Raw genomic sequence first — 19,474 nt, forward strand, 5'->3', positions numbered from 1 at the left:
AATCCCTGCCAGAAGATGAGCAAAGTTCCTGGCTTCTGGAATGAGCTTCCCCACCTTCCTCCCCGCAGCGTGTGCAAGGCTTTCTGGAGCACACCTCCTTTCTGCTCCGCAAAAAGGGCTCTTCCTCCAGGCTAAGCTGACTTCCCGGAGACTCACACCATGAATCCCACCTTTCCTGCCTTCATTTTCTCTCTTTCCCTCACTGCTGCTTGTTCCTTTCTCTGCTGGTCAAGAGGCTCTCTTAGGTCTCCCTTTGGGTAAAAGAAAAAAAAACAACTACTTTAACTTTGCTGCCTCCAGGAACCAGGCCCCTCCTCCCCTTCACTCCACACTCCTTGAAAGTGTAGTCCATGTTGCCGCTGCCAACGCCGTGTCCCTCCCGGCTGCCCTGCGGAAACATTTCTTCTAAGGTCCTCAGTGTCCTTCCTCCTCGCAGCCCACCTGTAACCAAGGCCTGTTCTTGTTCCTCACACTCCAGACACTGCATTGCTACCCCGTCTAGAGGGGGCTGAATTCATGCCCCCAAAACTCATGTCTACCCAGAACCTCAGGATGTGACTTAGCTGGACATAGGGTCTTTGCAGATGTGCTTAGATAAGAGGAGATCCTACCGGAGGAGGAATGACCCCTCAATCCACAGCATACGGGAAAAGAGGGAAGGACACACAGACACACAGGGAGAAGCTGCGTTAAGACAGAGCCACAGACTGCAGTGATGCTGCCATGAGCCAAAAAATGCCAAAGCAGCAGCAAGGAAAGGTTATTCCCTAGAGCTTTGCTTTTCAGCTACCCAGTTTGTGGTACTTGGTGAAGACAGCCACGAGAAACTAATGCAATGTCCTTCCAGCACTCCTCTCCTCCAAATTCACAAGGCCACACCCGCCCCCGCCTCCACCACACTTCCTCATCATCTCCGTCCACCTGTGGCTCCCTCCACCACCCCGAGGTGCCTCCTGAGCTCCATCCTTCGTCTCCTGCCCTCCTTGTGTTAGGGGTGGGGGTGGTGATAGGAGAAGCTCACCTCCCCTGGCTTCATGACCTCTACCCATACATCCGTCTCTTCCTCCAGAACAACTGCTTGGGGGTCCTGCTGAGCCCAAACCCCAAGCTCCTCAAATCAAAGGCCTTCAAGAGAAGACTCCCAGGCAGCCCCTCTGAAGGCCCCATGGTCATCCTCCTTTTCTCAGCCCCTCTTCAAAGCTTCCTTCGTTTCTCCTTCACCCTCACCCCAGTCAATCACATCTTCTGGCCCCGTCTCCACATCGCCTGACTATGGCTCACGTGTCCACCCAGTCTCCCCTCGGGTTCTAGCCTCTCCCCCAGGCATCCCCTCCACGCCTTTGCTCAAGCTCCTCCCTGGGCCTGGCCACCCTCAGCCTCCGCACCTTATCAATCAGCCTCCCTGCGACTGCCACGCCCCTCCTCCTTGCAGCCTCGCCTCCAGGCCCCTCCTGCACCTTGCTGCATTGTCCCCTCGCTTGGCTCCTTTGCAGGAAACCTTGGGGGCTCCACTTGGAGAAATGATGGGGCACGTGGAGGCAAGGGTGGCTGAGGGCCGATTCGCGGGTGGTCTCAGGCAGCTGCCTAAAGAGGGGTTTTGTTTTGGAAGGTACTGGGGAGTTCTGGGGGCTTCTCAATGCCAAACAGTATGGGGGGCAGTGCTGGGCGTAGAAGGAATCACCTGGCAGAAATGGGTGGAGGGAGCAGATGGGAGGAAGCAGGTGGCAGTGGTTAATTTATCCATTCATCTATTCACTCACTAAAGGTGAAAGGCGGTTGACCTTCTAGAGCTCATTCACTCATTCAGCAAACGATGGCCAAGCACCTTGTATGTGCCCAATGTGTTCTAGGGGCTGGGGATGCCAGTGTTCTAGTGAGGGAGACACAAAAAAAAAAAAAAAAGGAAAAAAAAAAAAAAGAGTCAACAGCAAGTGGGGGGAAAAAGACTACAAATTAGGATAAATGCAATAAAACTAAAAAACAAATAATTGGCTAACCTAGAGCCTGGACAGAGGGAACAGCATACGGTTGGCTCTGAGTCAGGAATGAGCTTGATGTGTTCAAGCCTCCACAGGGGTGAGCTGGAGTATGGATGGGGATGGGGGAAGGGGGGATGAGGCTGGGGCCCAGGCAGGTCCGGGTGTGCAGGCTGTGGTGGAGGTGCACTGCGGGACCACGGTGCACAATCCAGTGATGGCGGTTCTTCCTCCCGTCCCTGTCTCATCTCCACAAATATTCAGAGATGGATTCATCCTTCTGCAAATGTTTACTGAGCTCACTAGATGTTGTAGACATGGGAGATTCAGCTGAAGTTCCTGCCTTTATGGAACTGCCCATCTAGTCAAAGAGATGGCTAGCAAATGCATAAACAAACAGATAATAGGCCAGGCAGTGGTCAGTGATATGAAGACAAATTCAGCAGGGTAGGTACCTCTATAATAGATCACAGAACTGGGAAAGAGCTGTAAGTGAGTGTTCCCAGTCCAGAGGTTGGCAGTGGGCTACCCCCGGGCCAAATCTGCCCTCTTCCTTTGTGTGAACACTGGAACGCAGTCGGCCTTCGGTCAGCCCATTTGTTTACATATTGTCAAGGGCAGCTTTCACTCTGCAACAGCAGGGCTGAGTAGCAAACAGAGATTGTGGGGCCTACAAAGCCTAAAATATGAACCATCTGGCCCTTTGCGGGAAAAGTTTCTGGATCCCAATCTACGGTCTAATATCTTCATTTCTCAAAGGAAGACATGGTCTCAAGTCACCCAGCAAGTTTGAAACACAGTCAGAAACAGAAGCCAGCTCTCCTGAATCCAGAGTCTTTCTGCCAGGCAGGGTGAGCAAGGAAGATGGAAACCTCATTTCTATCTACCCTCATACCCTGCCTCGGCCAAGCCTTCGCGAGGTCCCCTAGCAAGGGGCAAGCTGACTGCTTTGATTCTTATCCCCTTTATTCCCCCCATGTACTCTCAGGCTGGAACCAGAATAGGCAGAGTAACGGCTCAGAAACCAAGGGGTCAGAGAAACAGGGAACCTCGCGGATCCATGCACGAGTGACCCCAAGCTCCCTGAGGATGAGCTGATCAGAGGCTCAGCCACTGCTGACGCTCGGGCCAGCCAGTCTTTCCTCTTCTGCAGCCTGACTTCTGCCATGTGATAGGGAAAAGAGGAAGAAGGCCTTTCAAGAAAACTCCCCACCTACCCACGCAGCCCTTGCCTGACCAGGGAGGCTTCTGCATCCCTCAGAGGGTCCCGTGCATCAGTGTCACAAGGCTGATGACCAGGGACAAGGGCCATGCCCTGTGGCCTGGTGGTAATGAGGAGGTGGTCTGGGGGTGCTCCAGCCTATCTCTGTAGTAGAAAACCTTAGGGACCATCAGGAAGAGGGCGTCCTTAGCCAACCCCTGGCAGGCATTTCCTCAACAACAGACTGCTCCCGCCTTGGGGAGGCTGTTTCTCTTTGGAGGTGCATGTGGGCCAAAACCACAGGCTGCTCTAGGCCTCAGGTGCCTGCATGCAGACAGGCACAGACATGTACAGAAACACAGGCACATAGGGAGAAACAGCAGCTGTCCTCTGCCTCCACTAGAGTACCCATTAACCCATTAAATAGGCAAAGGCTGTTCCACAGTCCTCCCAGGCAGTGACGACCGGCAAGAGGCCAGCAAGGAGGCCCCAGGCACCCAGTGCTGCAGACCCTTCCTGGGCTGCCTGCCTGTGTCAAAAGCGCTGGGCTCCTCGGTGGAGACTCTAATTTAGGTTCCGCTTTCTGGACACTTGTGATGATCAATCATGTTAAAGAGACACTTGAGCACTTAAGGTCCGGGCCATCTTCTAATTTGTCCAGGAAATCGCCTTTGGATTTTAAGGATATATGCAGGAAGAAATAAAATCGAAGGCAGAGAGGGAGCAGTTGATAGCCTGGAGGGCAAGGGAGCACAGCGTGGGTGGGGAAAAAGGGTCGTGAGCACTTAGGGAGAAAATAAGAAGAGAACTAGAGAAGCTGAGGCCACCAAAGGCATGACTGACAGCGTTTCAAGCTAGGCTTTTTTTCCCCTCTGCAGGATGCAACAAGAGCTAAAAACATAAGAAAAAGCCATCACAGGTGTATTATTTATTGGGAATGGCACGCTGGCTGGGCCCGCAGTTAGAATCAGAGGGTGGACAAGGGGATTTTAAAAAATGACTCACTTTTGGTTCTAATTTTTAAAAATGGTTTAGAGCAGTCATCCACGCCAGCCTAAGCAACTGGCAGCCACTCACACACACCCAGTGGCAGAAAGCCTGAAGCCCATCCTGCCTGACTTCAGACTCCCCATCTCCTTTCCTAGGATGACAAAGCTCAGGCAAAATCCCACTTTAATACGCTTCTTTCTATGAGGGGAGGAGGGGTGTTGTGCCCTTCTCCACTCTTGGGAATTCTGCTCTTAAAAAGCGGATTGCTAGTAGGGTGCGGTGGTTCACGCCTGTAATCCCAGCACTTTGAGAGGCCAAGGTGGGCGGATCACTTGAGGTCAGGAGTTCAAGACCAACCTGGCCAACATGGTGAAACCCTATCTCTACTAAAAATACAAAAATTAGCCAGGTGTGGTGGCGGGCACCTGTAATACCAGCTACTCAGGAGGCTGAGGCAGCAGAATCGCTTGAACCCGGGAGGCAGAGTGAACCCAGGAGCCAAGATCGCGCCACTGCACTCCAGCCTGGGCGATACAATGAGACTCTGTCTCAAAAAAAAAAAAAAAAAAGAAAAGAAAAGAAAAAAGAAAAAAAGAATAAAAGAGGATTGCAAAGGGAGTCTAAACATTGTTTCCATTTGGAGAGAGATCTGAGTAGCACTAAAACGGTTCTGCAGGAACACCACCTGGCACAAAGGAGAGACTCCTGGATACCTGCTCCCCTGGCCAGCTGGCATCAGGACCACCTGGCAACAGTGCCCAGGCCTCACCCAGGGAGATAAAGTCATCAGGGAAGGGTCTAGGAATCCGGGTATTTGCCAAGTGTCCCAGGAAATCTGATACTGATTCAGGTACCCTGGGCTGCCGCCCCCATTCTGGTCTTATTAGCTATGTGGCATCAACGAGTTACTTACTGTTTCTACTTTCCTCCTCTGTAGAATGAGGACATGACACATCCTCATACGTGGCTACAAAGTTAGGGGGAAACAGGCAGAGCAGGGTTTTTCAAACTGCAGGTTGCACAGCTCATTAAAGAATACGAAATTCATTTGATGGGTCATGACCAGAATTTTATTTTATTCTATTTAATCCTTTGTTGCCTTCTTTCTTACTAAAGGCGAGTGAGCGGTCTGCATCTTTTTCTGGGACCCTTCTCTGTGCACCTGAGCCCTCTGGCCTGCTCCTGGACCTCGCTGAGCTATGCTCCCTCTTCTTCATTACACGTTTTTCCTTCTCTGCTGGATCATTTGCTTCCACACACAAACTGCCTGCTACGTCTCTCGTATTAAAAATAAAAGAACAGAAAATTCTCCCCCTTCTGAATCACAGTTCCCTGCAGCTTGTGCCCATTGTCCTGCTCCCATTTAAAGCAAAATTCCTTGAGTTTGCTGTCTTCTCTGTCTCTCCCCGCATCCTCCACGATGCTGCTCCCCAAGGTCACCATGAACCTGCACAAGGTCAAACTCAAGGACAAACTCTCCATCCTCATCCTGCATGGCTTACAACCAGCACTGCCACTGTTGCATCACTTGCTCCTCCTTGAAACTGCAGTCAGAGTGGAGTTTTCTTTTTTTAAGTACAGATGCAGCTTCATGAAACTATTGTTTGCATTATAGACACAAATGTCTTGCCAGGTGAGATAGCCATCATGCTCAAAAAAAATTTGAAAACGCTGATATAAAGCACTGGGGTTAAGATCACAGATACCTGGGTTGACAGGGCCTAGGTCTGAGTCCCATTCGTCACTCACTTTGTACCTGGGAGCAAATGACTTAAACTTTGCAACCTTGGTTTCCTTTTCTGTATAATGGGTATAATAAACCTATGTCTTTGGGTTGTAACAAAAAAAAAAAAAAAACAAAAGATCATGAAAAAAAAAAGCTTCTAGTATACAGTAGATTGCTTAATAAATATTGCTGAGTTAATGAATGAATCTGTGCCCTTAGCAATGCCTGGCACATGGTAAGAGCTTAGTAAAGGCAGTGAATGTTGGGATTTAGTGAAGTCCTCATGCAGCAGCCACCACCTATAAGGCATGCCATAACTGTCAGGACTTTCCACCCTACCTGTGTCTGCAGTGTTATGTAAATGCTGCCAGGTGGGTCTGTGGGCAAAAGGCCCAAGGGCCACAGAGCCTGCCTCCAACCCACACAGTGGGTAAGGGCACTGCTAGACTAGAGTCCCTCTGTTGCCAAATCTGGGTTCCTCCCAGCTACCTTGTGGTCCTATAAGACAGGGCCAATCCACCTTTCACCCAGCTATGGAGCCTTTACCAAATAGATGTCCTGTGACTCTTAAACCTCTGGGAACAGGAAGCCTCCACTCCCTGACACAGCACAGAGAGGTTACCCAGCTGGGTCAGGGCCTCAGGACTGCCTCTCTTCTGCTCTCCCAGTTTCACTTGCTCTTGCTTTGCGCCACCCCAGGTGTAGGATGCCCATGTTGAGCCCAGTTGGCCCTATCACTCCTTTTCCAGGAGCTTGGGAAATTGGAAGGAAGAGGAGGGTGGCTGTGGAACCCCCATCTCCTAACTACATCCCTTGGCCCTCTGACCCAGCAAAGGGGAGCATTACCAAGAGAAAGGGCAAAGGCTCTTCCAGGGGCCACCACTGGCTGGCGTGGAACTGTGGGCTCACAGGTGCAGCTCAAGCCCAGAGCATTTCCGTTAGACAAGCATCGAACCCTCCAACCACCTACATTTGTAGGGAGTCCCATGAAGAACCCCACACTCTGAGGTAGGCTAGACCAACTCCTTGGACTTCCTGCAGGATGTGGCCCTAATTCTCCAAGGGGAAAACTGTCCCCTTCACTGCCAGGTTTGACAACTTGACTTGCATGGCAGGAAGTTCTCCCAGAAGGCTCACCTAAGTCTCTCATGATGTAGCCTCTGCCTGTTTAATGGGTTGATGGGTACTCTAGTGGAGGCAGAGGACAGCTGCTTTTTCTCCCTATGTGGTAACATTTTACTTGAATCATAGTCCTTTTTGTTTTGAGACTGGGGTTTCACTATGTTGCCAAGTCTGGTCTTGAACTCCTGGGCTCAAGCTCACTGTTCTGTTCTCCCACCTCAGCCTCCTGAGTAGCTGGAACTACAGGCACCTGCCACCACACCTGGCCTGGATCATGGTTCTTATCTGGCTACACATTCGCCTTATCTGGAGAACTTAAAATGCTTGTGTCCAGGCCCCTCAGAATGAATTAGAATTGAGTGAGTGGAACACGTGGGATGTAGGGTATTTTCTTTTCTTTTCTTTTTTATTTGAGACAGAGTCTTGCTCTGTCGCCCAGGCTGGAGTGCAGTGCCACGATCTCGGCTCACTGCAGCCTCTGCCTCCCAGGTTCCAGCGATTCTCCTGCCTCAGCCTCCTGGGTGGCTGGGATTACAGGCACACGCAGGTGGGGTATTTTCTAAAAGCTTCCCAGGTGATCCCGATGTGCAGCCAGGGCTGAGCGTGCCAAGGTAGACAGATAGCTTGGAGAACACGCTGGTTATAAGCATGGGCTCTGCAGTTCTATCACTTACTAGCAAATGACCTTGGGTCAGTGGCCTAAAATCTGTGAGCCTTGGTTTCATTTGGCAACTGGGATGGCAGTACCTAGTTCACCAGGATGTCATGTAGAAAAAGAAGATAGCAGGTCAAGCGGGAGGTGGGTACAGGCTGCATGGCAGGGACTTGGTAACCTCTGATAACCTGTCCTCCAGTTTCCTCTTCTCCACACAAGCTCATCCTGTTTCCTTTGAACACTTCCTCCTTGGATTGGGAGGTCAGCCCTTCAAGGGCAGATCCCAAGTATGCTATCTTGCTTCTTTGCAGGGCTGAGAGACTGGACCAGAACTAAGGAACTGGAAATAAGGGGAGGGGATGCCCTAGGTCCCCCACTTGCTGAACCAGGACAACCTGGCTACCTTCCCTATGGCAGGAACCCCACTTCATGTCTATGCCAACACACTGAAAGATCAAAACTCCTTTACTGGCAGCCACTGTGACCCCCAGATCTTCTTCTGCTCCCTTGCAGAGCCATGGCATCACTATCACGGATTGGGTTGTGAAGCTTTCCTTCTCAGCCTTACAATAACTAATGTGACAAATATTTATGTGCTATTATGTGTTGGGTGCCATGTCAGGTGTGCCAGGGGCACAGGATGTAGAGTAAGAGTTTTATTCACTGGCAGGGGAGGCCTCCTCATCTGTCATGGTGGATGATAACAGTTCCTGACCTACGGGTGCTGCGGGGCTGCATGAGATAATGCAGGCAAAGTGCTGAGAGCAGAGGCTCCCACCCAGCCAGCGCTGGGTCTCCATGAATTGTAGGGCAGGAACGTGATGGGGAAGTATGATGCAGCTCTGAAGACCCAGACATGGAGCCCCTAACACAGAGAGGTGGCTTCAGGGGACGTGCCCAGGGATGAGCTGCTTCTGTCTCCTGCCTCACCCCTGGGACTGAGTGTTGGGGTACCTCCTGGTCAGATGGGGGGATGGACAGGGGCATCAGTAGAGTGCCTGGCCCGGGTCCCAGCCCTGCTGACACTAAGTTGGGCTGTAGGTCCCACCCATGACCTGGCCGCGTCCTGCAGTCCCTCAGAGAGGAGTCCCTGGGCAGACCGAGATACACAGGAAGGAAAGTGTGGAGAGTGGCTGTGGGGGCCTTGCAGCAAGGAATGGCCAAGAGAAGGTGCAGACGCTCTTCTCTCTGGGGTGGGAAGTGGGGCTTGTCCAGCTCACTGTTTTGTTCTTGGCCAAGGACAGCCAATACAGGCCTGCAGGAGAGCCTGGGGGAGGGCGAGGAGGCCCCACAGGGCAGGGGATGGCTTACAACCCCAGAGCTGGGAAGGACCTCCAGCTAAACAGGTCAGGTAGGGAAGGGACAAGGGACGCTGGGTCCAAGACCCAGGCATAGAACACAGGCACCTGGGGTTTCAGGCTGGAAAAGGAGGCCAGACCAAGGGCAGGCTCTCCAAAGGAAGGAAGCTGGTGTTTGGTGAAGTCAAAGCGTGGGGGGTAGGGGGTAGGGAATCTCTAGGATAGTACCCTACATACCACTCTGTGAATATAAATGAGTCTGTAATCATCTGTCCACCTCAATGCCCCGTGAAATTCTCTATAGCCCTTCCTAGCTGTGTAATCTCAGGCAGGTTACCTAGCCTCTCTGAGCCTCTGGCTTTTTGTCTTAAGAAAAGGGTTACTAAGACCTGCATTGCAAGGCTAATGAGAAACAACACTTGCAATACCCCTGCCAGGATGGTGGGCCCAGAGTCGGGCTCAGGCAATGGCGGCTGTTGCAGGCCCCTGTGCCATCTTCTCTTCTCAATTCTTCCTCATTTATGCTCTAAATTTTTTTTTGCCCTGGGCCAATACACCTGTGGTAGATTTATTGGAGGTTCTTATTCCAGAGAATAGAGACAGGAGGGCAGAGTGAGCAGGATACTTTCTAAGCCATCCCCACATTTGTCCAGGCAGAAGGAAATGAGCCCGCTGACCTTAAAAGTGACACAATTTGGGGGAGGGGTGTCTGGGTAAACCTTCCTCCTGGGTCAAGCTCCCCATCAAATGGCATCCATCCCCAGAAAATGTTCAAAGGAAAGTACAGGAAAGAATAAACAGCTAGACCCACAGCTAATTGAGTTGCAGGTGGTGACTAGAGACAGGCCCATTTGACTCTCCCCCTCCTTCCCCTAAAGTGGCCCTCAGGTGACAGGGCAGACGGGCAGCCTCTCACAGGGAAATCAGGAAGAGAGGAGGAAAGAGCTGGGGAGGTGGGTGGCTGGGATGAGGAATGAGGCAAAGAAAAATGGCCCGCAAAATGCAGAAACGCCCCAGCATGCTCGCTTCCCAATCCCGGCCCATGAATCGAGGGGTGACAGGTCTCTCATCTCTGATGCCAAGAGCCAGGAGCTCTGGGCAGCCGAAGGTACTACATCTGCACCTGCCAGCAGTTGGAGAGAGGCCATAAAGCATTGTGGCAGGGCTCAGAATGCCAAGTGCCTGCAGCTGGGAAGGAATTGCCTTACGGTGAAAGCAGTACACGAGGCGAGGGCTGCTCCCAGAGCCAGGCCTGGACACCCCTCCCTCCAGAGGCTGCTTGATCCCGGGGGCCTGGCGGTGGACAGAGGGGCAGGGCAGGTGCACACGCAATCTAGCTCTGTTCCGGCCGAGACAGGCAGGGACCTTCTGGAGGAAGCCCAGTAGGCCAGGTGATTTACCGGGGCTGGCAGAAAGCTGGGACATTGGAGTCACTGGTAAATAAAAGCGGATTGTAAAGCACCCGGGCTAAACCTGCACCTGTGGAAATGCACCAGGGCTGCAGGCAGCTTAGAAGCATGGGCCCATCCCCCAAATGATCATCACAATAATAGTGTTTATAAAGCACTTCGGATAGGGGTGCCAGGCCCTATCCTAAGTGCTTTTTAACACATATTACTTAATCCTCACAACAGCCCTAAGAAGTTGGTGGTGGTATTATAATATCTTCCTTTAACATATCAGAAAGATGGCCGGGTGTGGTGGCTCATGCCTGTAACCCCAGCACTTTGGGAGGCCGAGGCGGGTGGATGTCTTGAGCTCAGGAGTTTGAGACCAGCCTGGGCAACATAGTGAGACCCTGTCTCTACCAAAAATACAAAAAAATTGGTCAGGCATGGTGGCGTGCACCTGTAGTCTCAGCTACTCAGAAGGCTGAGGCAAGAGCATCACTTGAGCCCAGGGAGGTCCAGGCTGCAGTGAGCCTTGACCGCACCACTGCACTCCAGCCTGGGTGACAGTGCAAGACCCTGTCTCAAAAAAAAAGTACTAATATAGTCCAGAAATATGAGGCAGCACAGAGAGTTCCCACAGCCAAGCCCTGTCCAGTGCACCACAAACTCTACTGTGCCCTTCAGTCACCTGAGGGGCTTGGTAGCTCGCAGGCCCTGTCTCAATCGGCCTCGAGTGGGTGGGAGACTGCATCACTAACAAGCTCCCAGGTGAGGCCGCTGGTCCGAGGACCACACCTTGAGTGAGAGGCTGTAAACTACTCCGCTGCATTCCTGTGGCACTTCCTCAGCTGTAGAAACGGTTTATGTATCCCATTGCTCTGGCCCCAGGAGGCATCCGTGAATTCCTCAGTTATCAGAAAAGGCCCTCACAGGTGTCAGATCATGGGGGAAGTTGAGGGGTGAAGTACAGGAGTGTGGAAGTGCGAAGTTGTAAACATAGCAATGTCCACACCCCAGCTGAGTCTAATCCAATCAGAATCCCTGGGGCATGGCCCGCATTGGTATTTTTATTCCTTTTCATCGGACCGGTAATGTGCCGATGACATAACAAGGTTTGAGGGAGGCCCATCTCACACATGTGCATGGAAACCCAGTCATCACACTCATGAACTAGAAAAGGACCCTGGACTGGTATTTTTTAAGAAGCTGCCTGGGTGACCCACTGTGTAGCTGCAGTGAGTCCTTGAGATGGACAACAGTGATGCCTCCCTCGCTATGGCAGATTCATGCCTATAAAACAGAGGACAGCTCCTCAGGGCAAGGCCAAGGATTTCAAGGATTTCCTTCTGGGAAGCAGTGATGAGCCACCTCCTGGGCCACTGGAAGGTGCGGCTGGGGTCTGCTAGCATACCCTCTTCTTGTTTCTGATGCTCCCCTGAAGAAGAAGGGCACAGCTGGGCAGCTGGCAACATCTCATCTTGGCATTTGTCGGAGAAGCCTTTGCCTCCCTGTGCTGTCAAGTGAGAGCAGACACCAGCTAGGGTCAGCCGTGGAAACGGAGGCTCCTGACCAAGACTCTCCTTGACCTAACTTTCGTCAGGCTCCTCCGAGCCCCATCCTCGACCTTGGCCCCACCCCCCAGTCCTCACTTCTGCCTGGCCCAACTCAGTGTTAGCCAAGAATCCTTCGAAGTCAGATTAGCCAGCATCCCCCCATCTTTGAGATCTGATCAAGTTCCTCATTCCCCACCTCTGATGTATAGCTGTCCCTCCATATACTCAGGGCATTGGTCCAGGACTCCCACCTATACCCAAATCCACACATACTCAGGTCCCCAGTCAGCCTTGTGGAACCCAGCTCTCCCTGTAATCAGGTTTTGAACTCCACTAATAGTACATTTTCCACCAGCATTTGTTTGAAAAACTTCACATATAAATGAATCCCTGCAATTCAAACCCATATTGTTTAAGAGTAGACTGTGTAAGTCCTAGGCCTGCTTTCAACAAGAATTCTGTTGGGCCAGTTGAGCCAGAATATTCCCTTACCTCACATCTGATCAAGCTCCTCACCCCACTCAGTATACTCAAGGGATTGGTTCCAGGATCCCTCTATATACCAAAACCCAAGCATACTCAGTCGGTCTTGCAGAACCAGGAATAGGAAACGTCGGCCCTTTGTATACGCAGGTTTCACAACTCAAAAATACTGTATTTTCCAAGTTTGGCTGAAACAAAAATCTGCATCTAAAGTGAACCCTTGTTGTTCAAGGGTCGACTGTGTAAGTCTTGGGCCTGCTTTCAGCAAGCAGAGGACTCGCCTTGACATCTCCTCTTAGAAATGTGCCATCCTCCAGCCCCTCATGCTGCTCCTTGGCTATAAATCCCCATCTCCTTTTCAGAGTTGGGCTCCATTTATCTCCCCTACTACAACAGTCTTAAATAAAGCTTTCCTTACTGTTTTAACAAGTGTCAGTATAATTTTTTTCCTTAATCCTCTTCCCCTACTGCCCCCACCTCTCTGGAAAAGTCACCCAGCAAAGTGAGCAGCCCTGTCAACTAAACAAAATTGACTCCTCACCTGGGCATTCAAAGCCCCGGGCAATGATCTCAAGGCCCCGGGCAATGATCTCAAGACCTCTTGCTCTTACTTGTGCCCCAAACACAGCTTCACAGTTTGTCATACACACCTGAACTTTCCTCCCATTCTGCCATTGCCCAGCCTTTTTCTTCTACCTGGATCATTTCCTCCCCTTTCTTGAAACCCACCAACTCCCAAGTCACAGCAATCTCTCCCGTGGTGATCAGACTAATTATCCCTTCGGATTCATTTTCCTTATCTTCCATAACAGAACCTCCCATTTTAGCAGGCACATGGTTCTGAGATAAAGCTATGTTGAAAGACTACATTTCCCAGCCTGCTCTGCAAGCTGATGTGGTCACATGCCTAAGTTTTGACCAATGCAATGTAAGAAGAGCAATGTGTGTTACTTCCAGGAAGTGTTCTTACAGGCAACAGGCATTTCCTCCTTCTCCTCTTGCTTCTTCCTACTGATGTAATGGCTGGACCTACAAGAGCCGTCTTGCACTATGAGGTGGCCTTGGCCATGAAAGCTGCGCAGAGGTGAAGCAACTGGATTCCTAACGCCATAGAACATCATACCAGCCTTGGGCTGTCCCCACCAGAATTGAACGTGGGAGAAAAATGACCTTCCATCTCATTTTAGTTACTAGTCTTCTGGAATTTTCTGTAACTCACAGCTGAACATAACGCTATTCAGTCCACACCTTCACACCCCTGGAGGCATGGACTCTGGATTTATGGGTTTACCATACATACCACATGGAACCATAATTTGCATCTTCTTCCCAAGCTAAACAGTAAGTGATCTAAAGGCTGGAAATGTGTCTGAAATCTCCATCTTCCCCTGCATGTGAGGCATGAGGCCTCTGTATGTTCCCACCAGCCTTGCAGGAGAAACATGCCCTTACCAGGATGTCTGAGCCCTCAGGGTCCTCCCCCGTGGCTGGGCTGGAGGAGTTGCCGAGTTTGAACATCCAGTACTCCTTGGCAGTGACAAAGAAGTTCCACGGCAGTAGACTGCCAATGCCCAGGCTGAAGAAGATGATGTATGTGCCATAGAAGCGGTCCTCAGGCCTCTGCAGGCCAGGGGGCGGGCGGTCCAGCAGCTTCTCAAGCAGTGCCTCCTGGTCAGCTCGGAGACTGCTGCTTGTGGTTCTGTAGGTGGAGTTTGAACTGTGCTGAAAGTCGGCCTCTGAGACAACGGCCACTATTGGAGCAAGGAGGGCAACAGAGACAGGGTAAGTGAGTAGAAACTGAGGCTGGGGGACAGCTGGGGACCCACCCAGCCTACAAAATGACCATGCCCCCTCACCCTGGGCTCTGTAAAGTCACCAAAGCCTGGTTGGAGAGCTTCATTTTAAGGATCAGGGAGAAAGACAAAAATCAGACCTGGAGAAGGGCAGGATGTCAGAACTAAGTGTCCTCAGAGGTCACCCCAACCATGCAAGGGCAACAGAGGTAGCAGTAGCACATAACTGTGGAACAGGCTGGGTTTTGTAAAACACTGCATGACAGTGGGGACTGTGGCAATGTACCCAGAAAGGCAAACCTGGTCTAAGGGCATTCACAGTTCTGTGCAGCCATAAACAAGAATTAGGATCCTTAATGGGCAAAGAATGATCTCTAAACCCTTTTCGATTTCATGTGAAAGAAATAAGGAGCAGGATAGTGTGTAGAATATGCTACTATGTGTGTAAAAAAAGTGGGGAGAGAAAATATACATACACAGGTGTATTTGTATATGCACAGAATATCTCTGGAAGGCTACATAAGAAGTTTCTAACAGTGGCTATCTCTAAGGAGGGAGACTGGGATGGTGGGGGGTGGGGAGGGGGACTTCCTGCATTCTTATTTGTGTCTCTTGAATTTTGAACTATGTGACTACTTTATTACCGGTTCAAAAACAAAATTAAAAGTGTAAATAAAAATAAAAACATTCAAATTAAGTAATAATTGTTTAAAAACTGGTAGTGTCCAGGGCTGCCTCCCAAAGCTGGTATGTAGCCTCTGATAGTCCATTCCCATTTCATTTGTGAGGAAAGAGAGGTCCAAAGAACTGAAGGCCATAGGCTATGTAAATGGCCAAGCCTGGGTTTGCAGCTCCTGCCTGGGTCCCACCTCTGCTCATCACACCCTACAAGGAGCCAGCCACTTTCAATCTATGGTAGCGCCTAAGATAAATGGAAGAGCCTAGGCTGCCAGCAACTATTGCCTACATGGCCTTGGGCAAGTTACCACATTTCTGTGCCTCAATTTCCCCAAATGTAAACCCAGGGAAGCCGTTTTTATGATAGTTATGCAACTGCAACTGGCTGGCAATGCCTGGCCTGTAAGCAGCTGTTGAACAAACGTTAGCATCTCCCTGGCATCCTGGGCCTGTCACATGGCTGGCTGGCTGCTGAATTTGGCTGTAAGGTCGCATGCCTGCTTCTTTGCTCTACATAGCACCTAGGATGTGGCAGCAGCTTGATAAATGAGAAATGTCTCCAAAATGCTGAGGATGGGACACTTCAGAGTCCCTTCTGCAGTAGCCTCTTCCCTACCCAATAAACTAATAAATGCATCTTGGTTTCTATAGGAGGCTAAGCCTAACTCAAAGCATCGTACCAAGAAGACTGGGGCCTTTATTCCCTGGTGGGATGGGAACACCTCCTCACATGGGTGCAGAACCTTATCCACTATTTCAGGAGAACCTCAGAGCATCCCTTGAAATTAGGCAGGGCAGAAAACATTGCCCTCTTTTTTCAGATGGAAAAACTGAGGTCTGGAAGGCACTTGCTATGTCCCACAAATAGAAAGAACTCCCAATAGCTAAACTTAAGTCCAGTAATCACAAATGCCAAGGTCTGTGCCTAACAGAGGTCACACTTGAGGCTGACAACAGCCTAATATATTAGGTACTACTCTAAGACCCATTTCATAGATGAGGGGTCTGAGGCTCAGAAAGGTTGAGTAACTTGCCCAGGGTCACATAACTAGCAGATGACAAGAGTGAAGTTACACAGCCAAGCAGACTGGGGCCCATGCTGGACTCCTCAGCACACTGGGGAGGACTGGCTAGGAATGGGAATCTGTGTCTCCTGGTTCCAAGTACAGGCATTCTTCCTGCAAGCCTTGAAGCCAGTGAGTCGGGAGGGGCCCAGGCACACTGCAGGCACCCTTGTCAATGTTTGCTGAATGAATGGACTCTGCATGACCAGGACATTCTCCCCTGCTGGGGTAGCATGTACCCTGGAGCCAGCAGGTGGGAGGCCACTGGATGCCCAAGTGCAATGCATCCAGCCAGCAAGTCTATTTTAAACTCCCCTGGTTAGCAGAGCCCCTCCCCAGCCTGGATTCGCATGGAGGCCAGCATTAACAAGCTCACTGTCTGGAAGCTCACTGTGTGGAAAATCTCTTTTTCCACATGCACCCACTCATAGAGGAAAAGCCATGTGAAGGCACAGCAAGAAGGAGGCTGTCTGCAAGCCAGGAAGAGAGCCCTCATCAGAAACCACATCAACCAGCACCTTGATCTTGCCCTTCCCAGCCTCCAGATCCATGACAAACAAATTTTGTTTAAGCCACCCAGTCTATGGTATTTTGTCTGGCACAAAATGGTACAAATGTAACAAGCTCACTTGTTACATTTAAAAAATTAGTGTTTAAAATGTAAAAAATAATCATGACCCACCTACATAGAACAAGAGAGAACCGGCAAGTGGTTCTTTCCAGAGGCTCCAGCTACCTGTGGGGGTGGCTAGAAGGACCACCAGCCCTGTCACTCAGGACCACACCTGGCTAGGGCCCCCTTCTCAGTTCCTGGTGTCTATTTGTCAAGGACCATTCAGCCTTGACTGAACTTCTGAAGAAGGAGCCACGAATTTTCTCTAACCAGGGTCACAGGCCAGGGCACTGGAGTGAGCAAAGCCTTATTAGTCTTTATAAAAGCTAGCTGCTGGCTTCTGGATTAAAAAATAAAGAGAAAGGCAGGCAAGGAAGTGCCCAACCTTCCCCAAAACAGGCTGGCCGTGGCCACCTGCAGGAGCCCGGCCATGCACAGACAGGCAGCCCCGCAAATGGAGGCAGGCACTGTTGGGGCCGCGGCAAAACCTGGGTCGGGAAGCCTGGGTGCTGGTTCCAAGGAGGTTCCTGACTCTGCTAGGTGGCTCGCCCCTCTGTGCCTCGATTTCCTGGGCTGTGAACCGGGGTGGGGAGCTGTAGGGCTAACCTGTGGGAGGGCACTGGGAAGCGCAGGGCACCGCCCACTGGCCGCGGCAGAACCGGCTTTGCGGTGTAAACAGCCCCAGCCTCAGGCCCCACAGCTGAGACCAAGAGTATCAGCCACCTTCTGGATACTTCGGGCCGACGGGTCCATACCAGGCCCCCACCATACAGGCGGTGAAGTCCAGTCTCAGGGAGGAAGAGGGGAGAGGATTTGGGGAAGAGAAGATAGAGACCCAGAAACAGGGGAGGCAGAGAGCAAGGAGGGAGAGGAGGGACGGTGGGGAAGGGACCACGGATGGGGTAGGGTCCTGCGACTCCCCTGGCAGCCCGCAGCCGCCCCCAGGGCCCGGGAGGGAGGTCGCTGAGCGCGAGTCTGGGGGCGGCCGAGACCGGAGCCGGAAGAGCCCGAGCCGGCCCGCACTTACTGTCGCCGCTGCGCCACGCCGCCGCTGCCTCCGGCGCACGGCCAGGACCACTGGGCTTGGCAGGCGGCAGGCGGGCTCCTCCCCCGGCCCCGCCCCGCCCCTCGAGGCAGCAGGCTGCCGCTTCCCGGTTTGCAAACACGCCTTTTTCCTTTGTCTTCTCCCGGCGCGCCGGGGCTCCCCCTCCTGGCGCTGAGCTGGGGCCAGCCTGCGCCCATTTTACAGGAGAAAAAGTAAGTCGCCCGGTCTTAAACGCACTGCCCAAGCTTGCGGTGGGTGCGCGGCGCATCAGGCCTCTTGGTTGCTGCTCCTTCTTTACCTTGAAGCCAGAGCCCACTGTCTCAGACCTCCCCTTTAGCTACTATAACCTGCACCCCAGGACTCAAAGGAGCCCTCATCTTGCCCCCAGGCCGCTGCAGAGTCCCCTCTCCAAAGATCGCTTCTACCCTTACCGGCTGCCGCTGCTCTGGAGGTGAAGCGGGACCCACACCCGGACTGAACTGGGCCTCCCAGGCCAGGCAGCTATTTTCAGTAGACCCAGAACTTGGCAGTCAGCAATTCCAGCCCTCACACTTGACCTCAGCCACAGCGTGTAACACACAGCTGCTGCGTGTTCTTTAAGAAAGCAGGGGCCAGGCGCGGTGGTTCATGCCTGTAATCCCAGCACTTTGGGAGGCCGAAGCAGGCGGATCACCTGAGGTTGGAAGTTTGAGACCAGCCTGGCCAACACGGCGAAACCCCGTCTCTACTAAAAATACAAAATTAGCCGGGCACGGTGGTGCGTGCCAGTGATCCCAGCTATGTGGGAGGCTGAGGCAGGAGAATCGCTTGAACCCGGGAGGCGGAGATTTCAGTGAACCGAGATGGTGCCACTGCACTCCAGCCTGGAGCCTGGGCGACAGAGCAAGACTCCATCTCAAAAAAAAAAAAAAAAAAAAAAAAGGCGGAAACCTTCCTGACTCCCGGTCCTGGCCCCGTTGGCCAATTCAGAGCAGGGATCTGGATGCTTCACAGGGCCTGAAGATCTGTGACCATGGAGAGTAAATTCTTGCAGCTGCCACCCCAGGGCTCAGGGGTGCCACACAGCCCTGTCAGTGTGTGGACAGGTTCTCAGAGCACCCCCACTCCCTGCCCCAGCCTCTCATTTTATAACCACCATTCCCCAAACACTGGCCTGATCATAAAAGTCTCTGAGTACACATCCAGATTCTGGGGACCTCTCCCCAGGAGGGTTGCTGCCACTCCCCACTCCCTGAGGGTGGTGCTGTATCTGCTTTGTTTGCTCTTCCCTCATAGTGGGCACATAATTTGTGTTCAGTAAATACCTGGATTAATACAACCCATCACTCAGGGGGTGCAGAATGGGGATCCAGAATGGATTTATTCAACAAGCTCCACCAGCAGGCGAGTTTGGAGACTAGCACCCTAAATTGTCAGAAAGCCCCCCAGCCCAGGAGAGGAAGGGGCTTAGCTCCAGGCTTACAAGCTGAGGGATAATGGTAAAATTACTAAACCTCTCTGAAACCCAGGGTCGGCTTAGGACTATCGGGAGAATTAAGTCAGGTGATCCATGCCAGGCACTCAATGCAAATTTCCATCACTTCCAAGGAAGACACTCCCCACCCCCAAAATGTGATAGTTTATATGTTAGTTTAGTCATCAGGCCTTATTTTTAGCCTTCTTTACATTGGAAAAAAATCCTCTAATATACAGAGCATTTTCATGAACAGTCTCTCATTTGATCCCCCCCTCCACCCCAGTACCCAGTGAAATGGGACGGTTGTCCCCATTTTACAGATGAAGAAAGCCAGGCTCAAAGAGGTAAAGTGGCTTCTCAGGGCACACAGCTAGCAGTGATGGAGTGGCAGAACCCAGAGCCAAGGCTGTTTTTGTCATGCCCGGTTACA

The 19,474-nt window shown here is 51.7% G+C and overlaps 1 protein-coding gene and 1 non-coding gene across 4 annotated transcripts in view; both read right to left on the reverse strand.

Moving 5' to 3' along the window:
- SLC29A3 (solute carrier family 29 member 3) overlaps positions 1-17,649 on the reverse strand; it is a 44,192-nt gene extending 26,543 nt beyond the window's left edge. For 2 of the 3 annotated variants that reach the window (XM_002820846.5, XM_009245509.4), the window contains exons 1-2: positions 17,571-17,649; positions 13,848-14,146 (exon numbers count right to left, since the gene is read on the reverse strand). In XM_002820846.5, coding sequence (XP_002820892.3) covers positions 13,848-14,146; position 17,571 — 300 coding nt within the window. In that variant the 5' untranslated portion in view covers positions 17,572-17,649. Of the gene's footprint in view, positions 1-13,847; positions 14,147-17,149; positions 17,231-17,570 lie in introns of those variants that run through there. The other variant, XM_063727355.1, reaches the window with a different exon arrangement.
- LOC112135340 (small nucleolar RNA U13) lies at positions 11,438-11,541 on the reverse strand. The gene has a single exon (XR_002916636.1). It is a non-coding gene; the product is annotated as a small nucleolar RNA U13 (small nucleolar RNA).
- Positions 17,650-19,474: the final 1,825 nt, after the last annotated feature.

This window comes from Pongo abelii, chromosome 8 (genome assembly GCF_028885655.2).
Source record: "Pongo abelii isolate AG06213 chromosome 8, NHGRI_mPonAbe1-v2.0_pri, whole genome shotgun sequence".
Lineage (NCBI taxonomy): Eukaryota > Metazoa > Chordata > Mammalia > Primates > Hominidae > Pongo > Pongo abelii.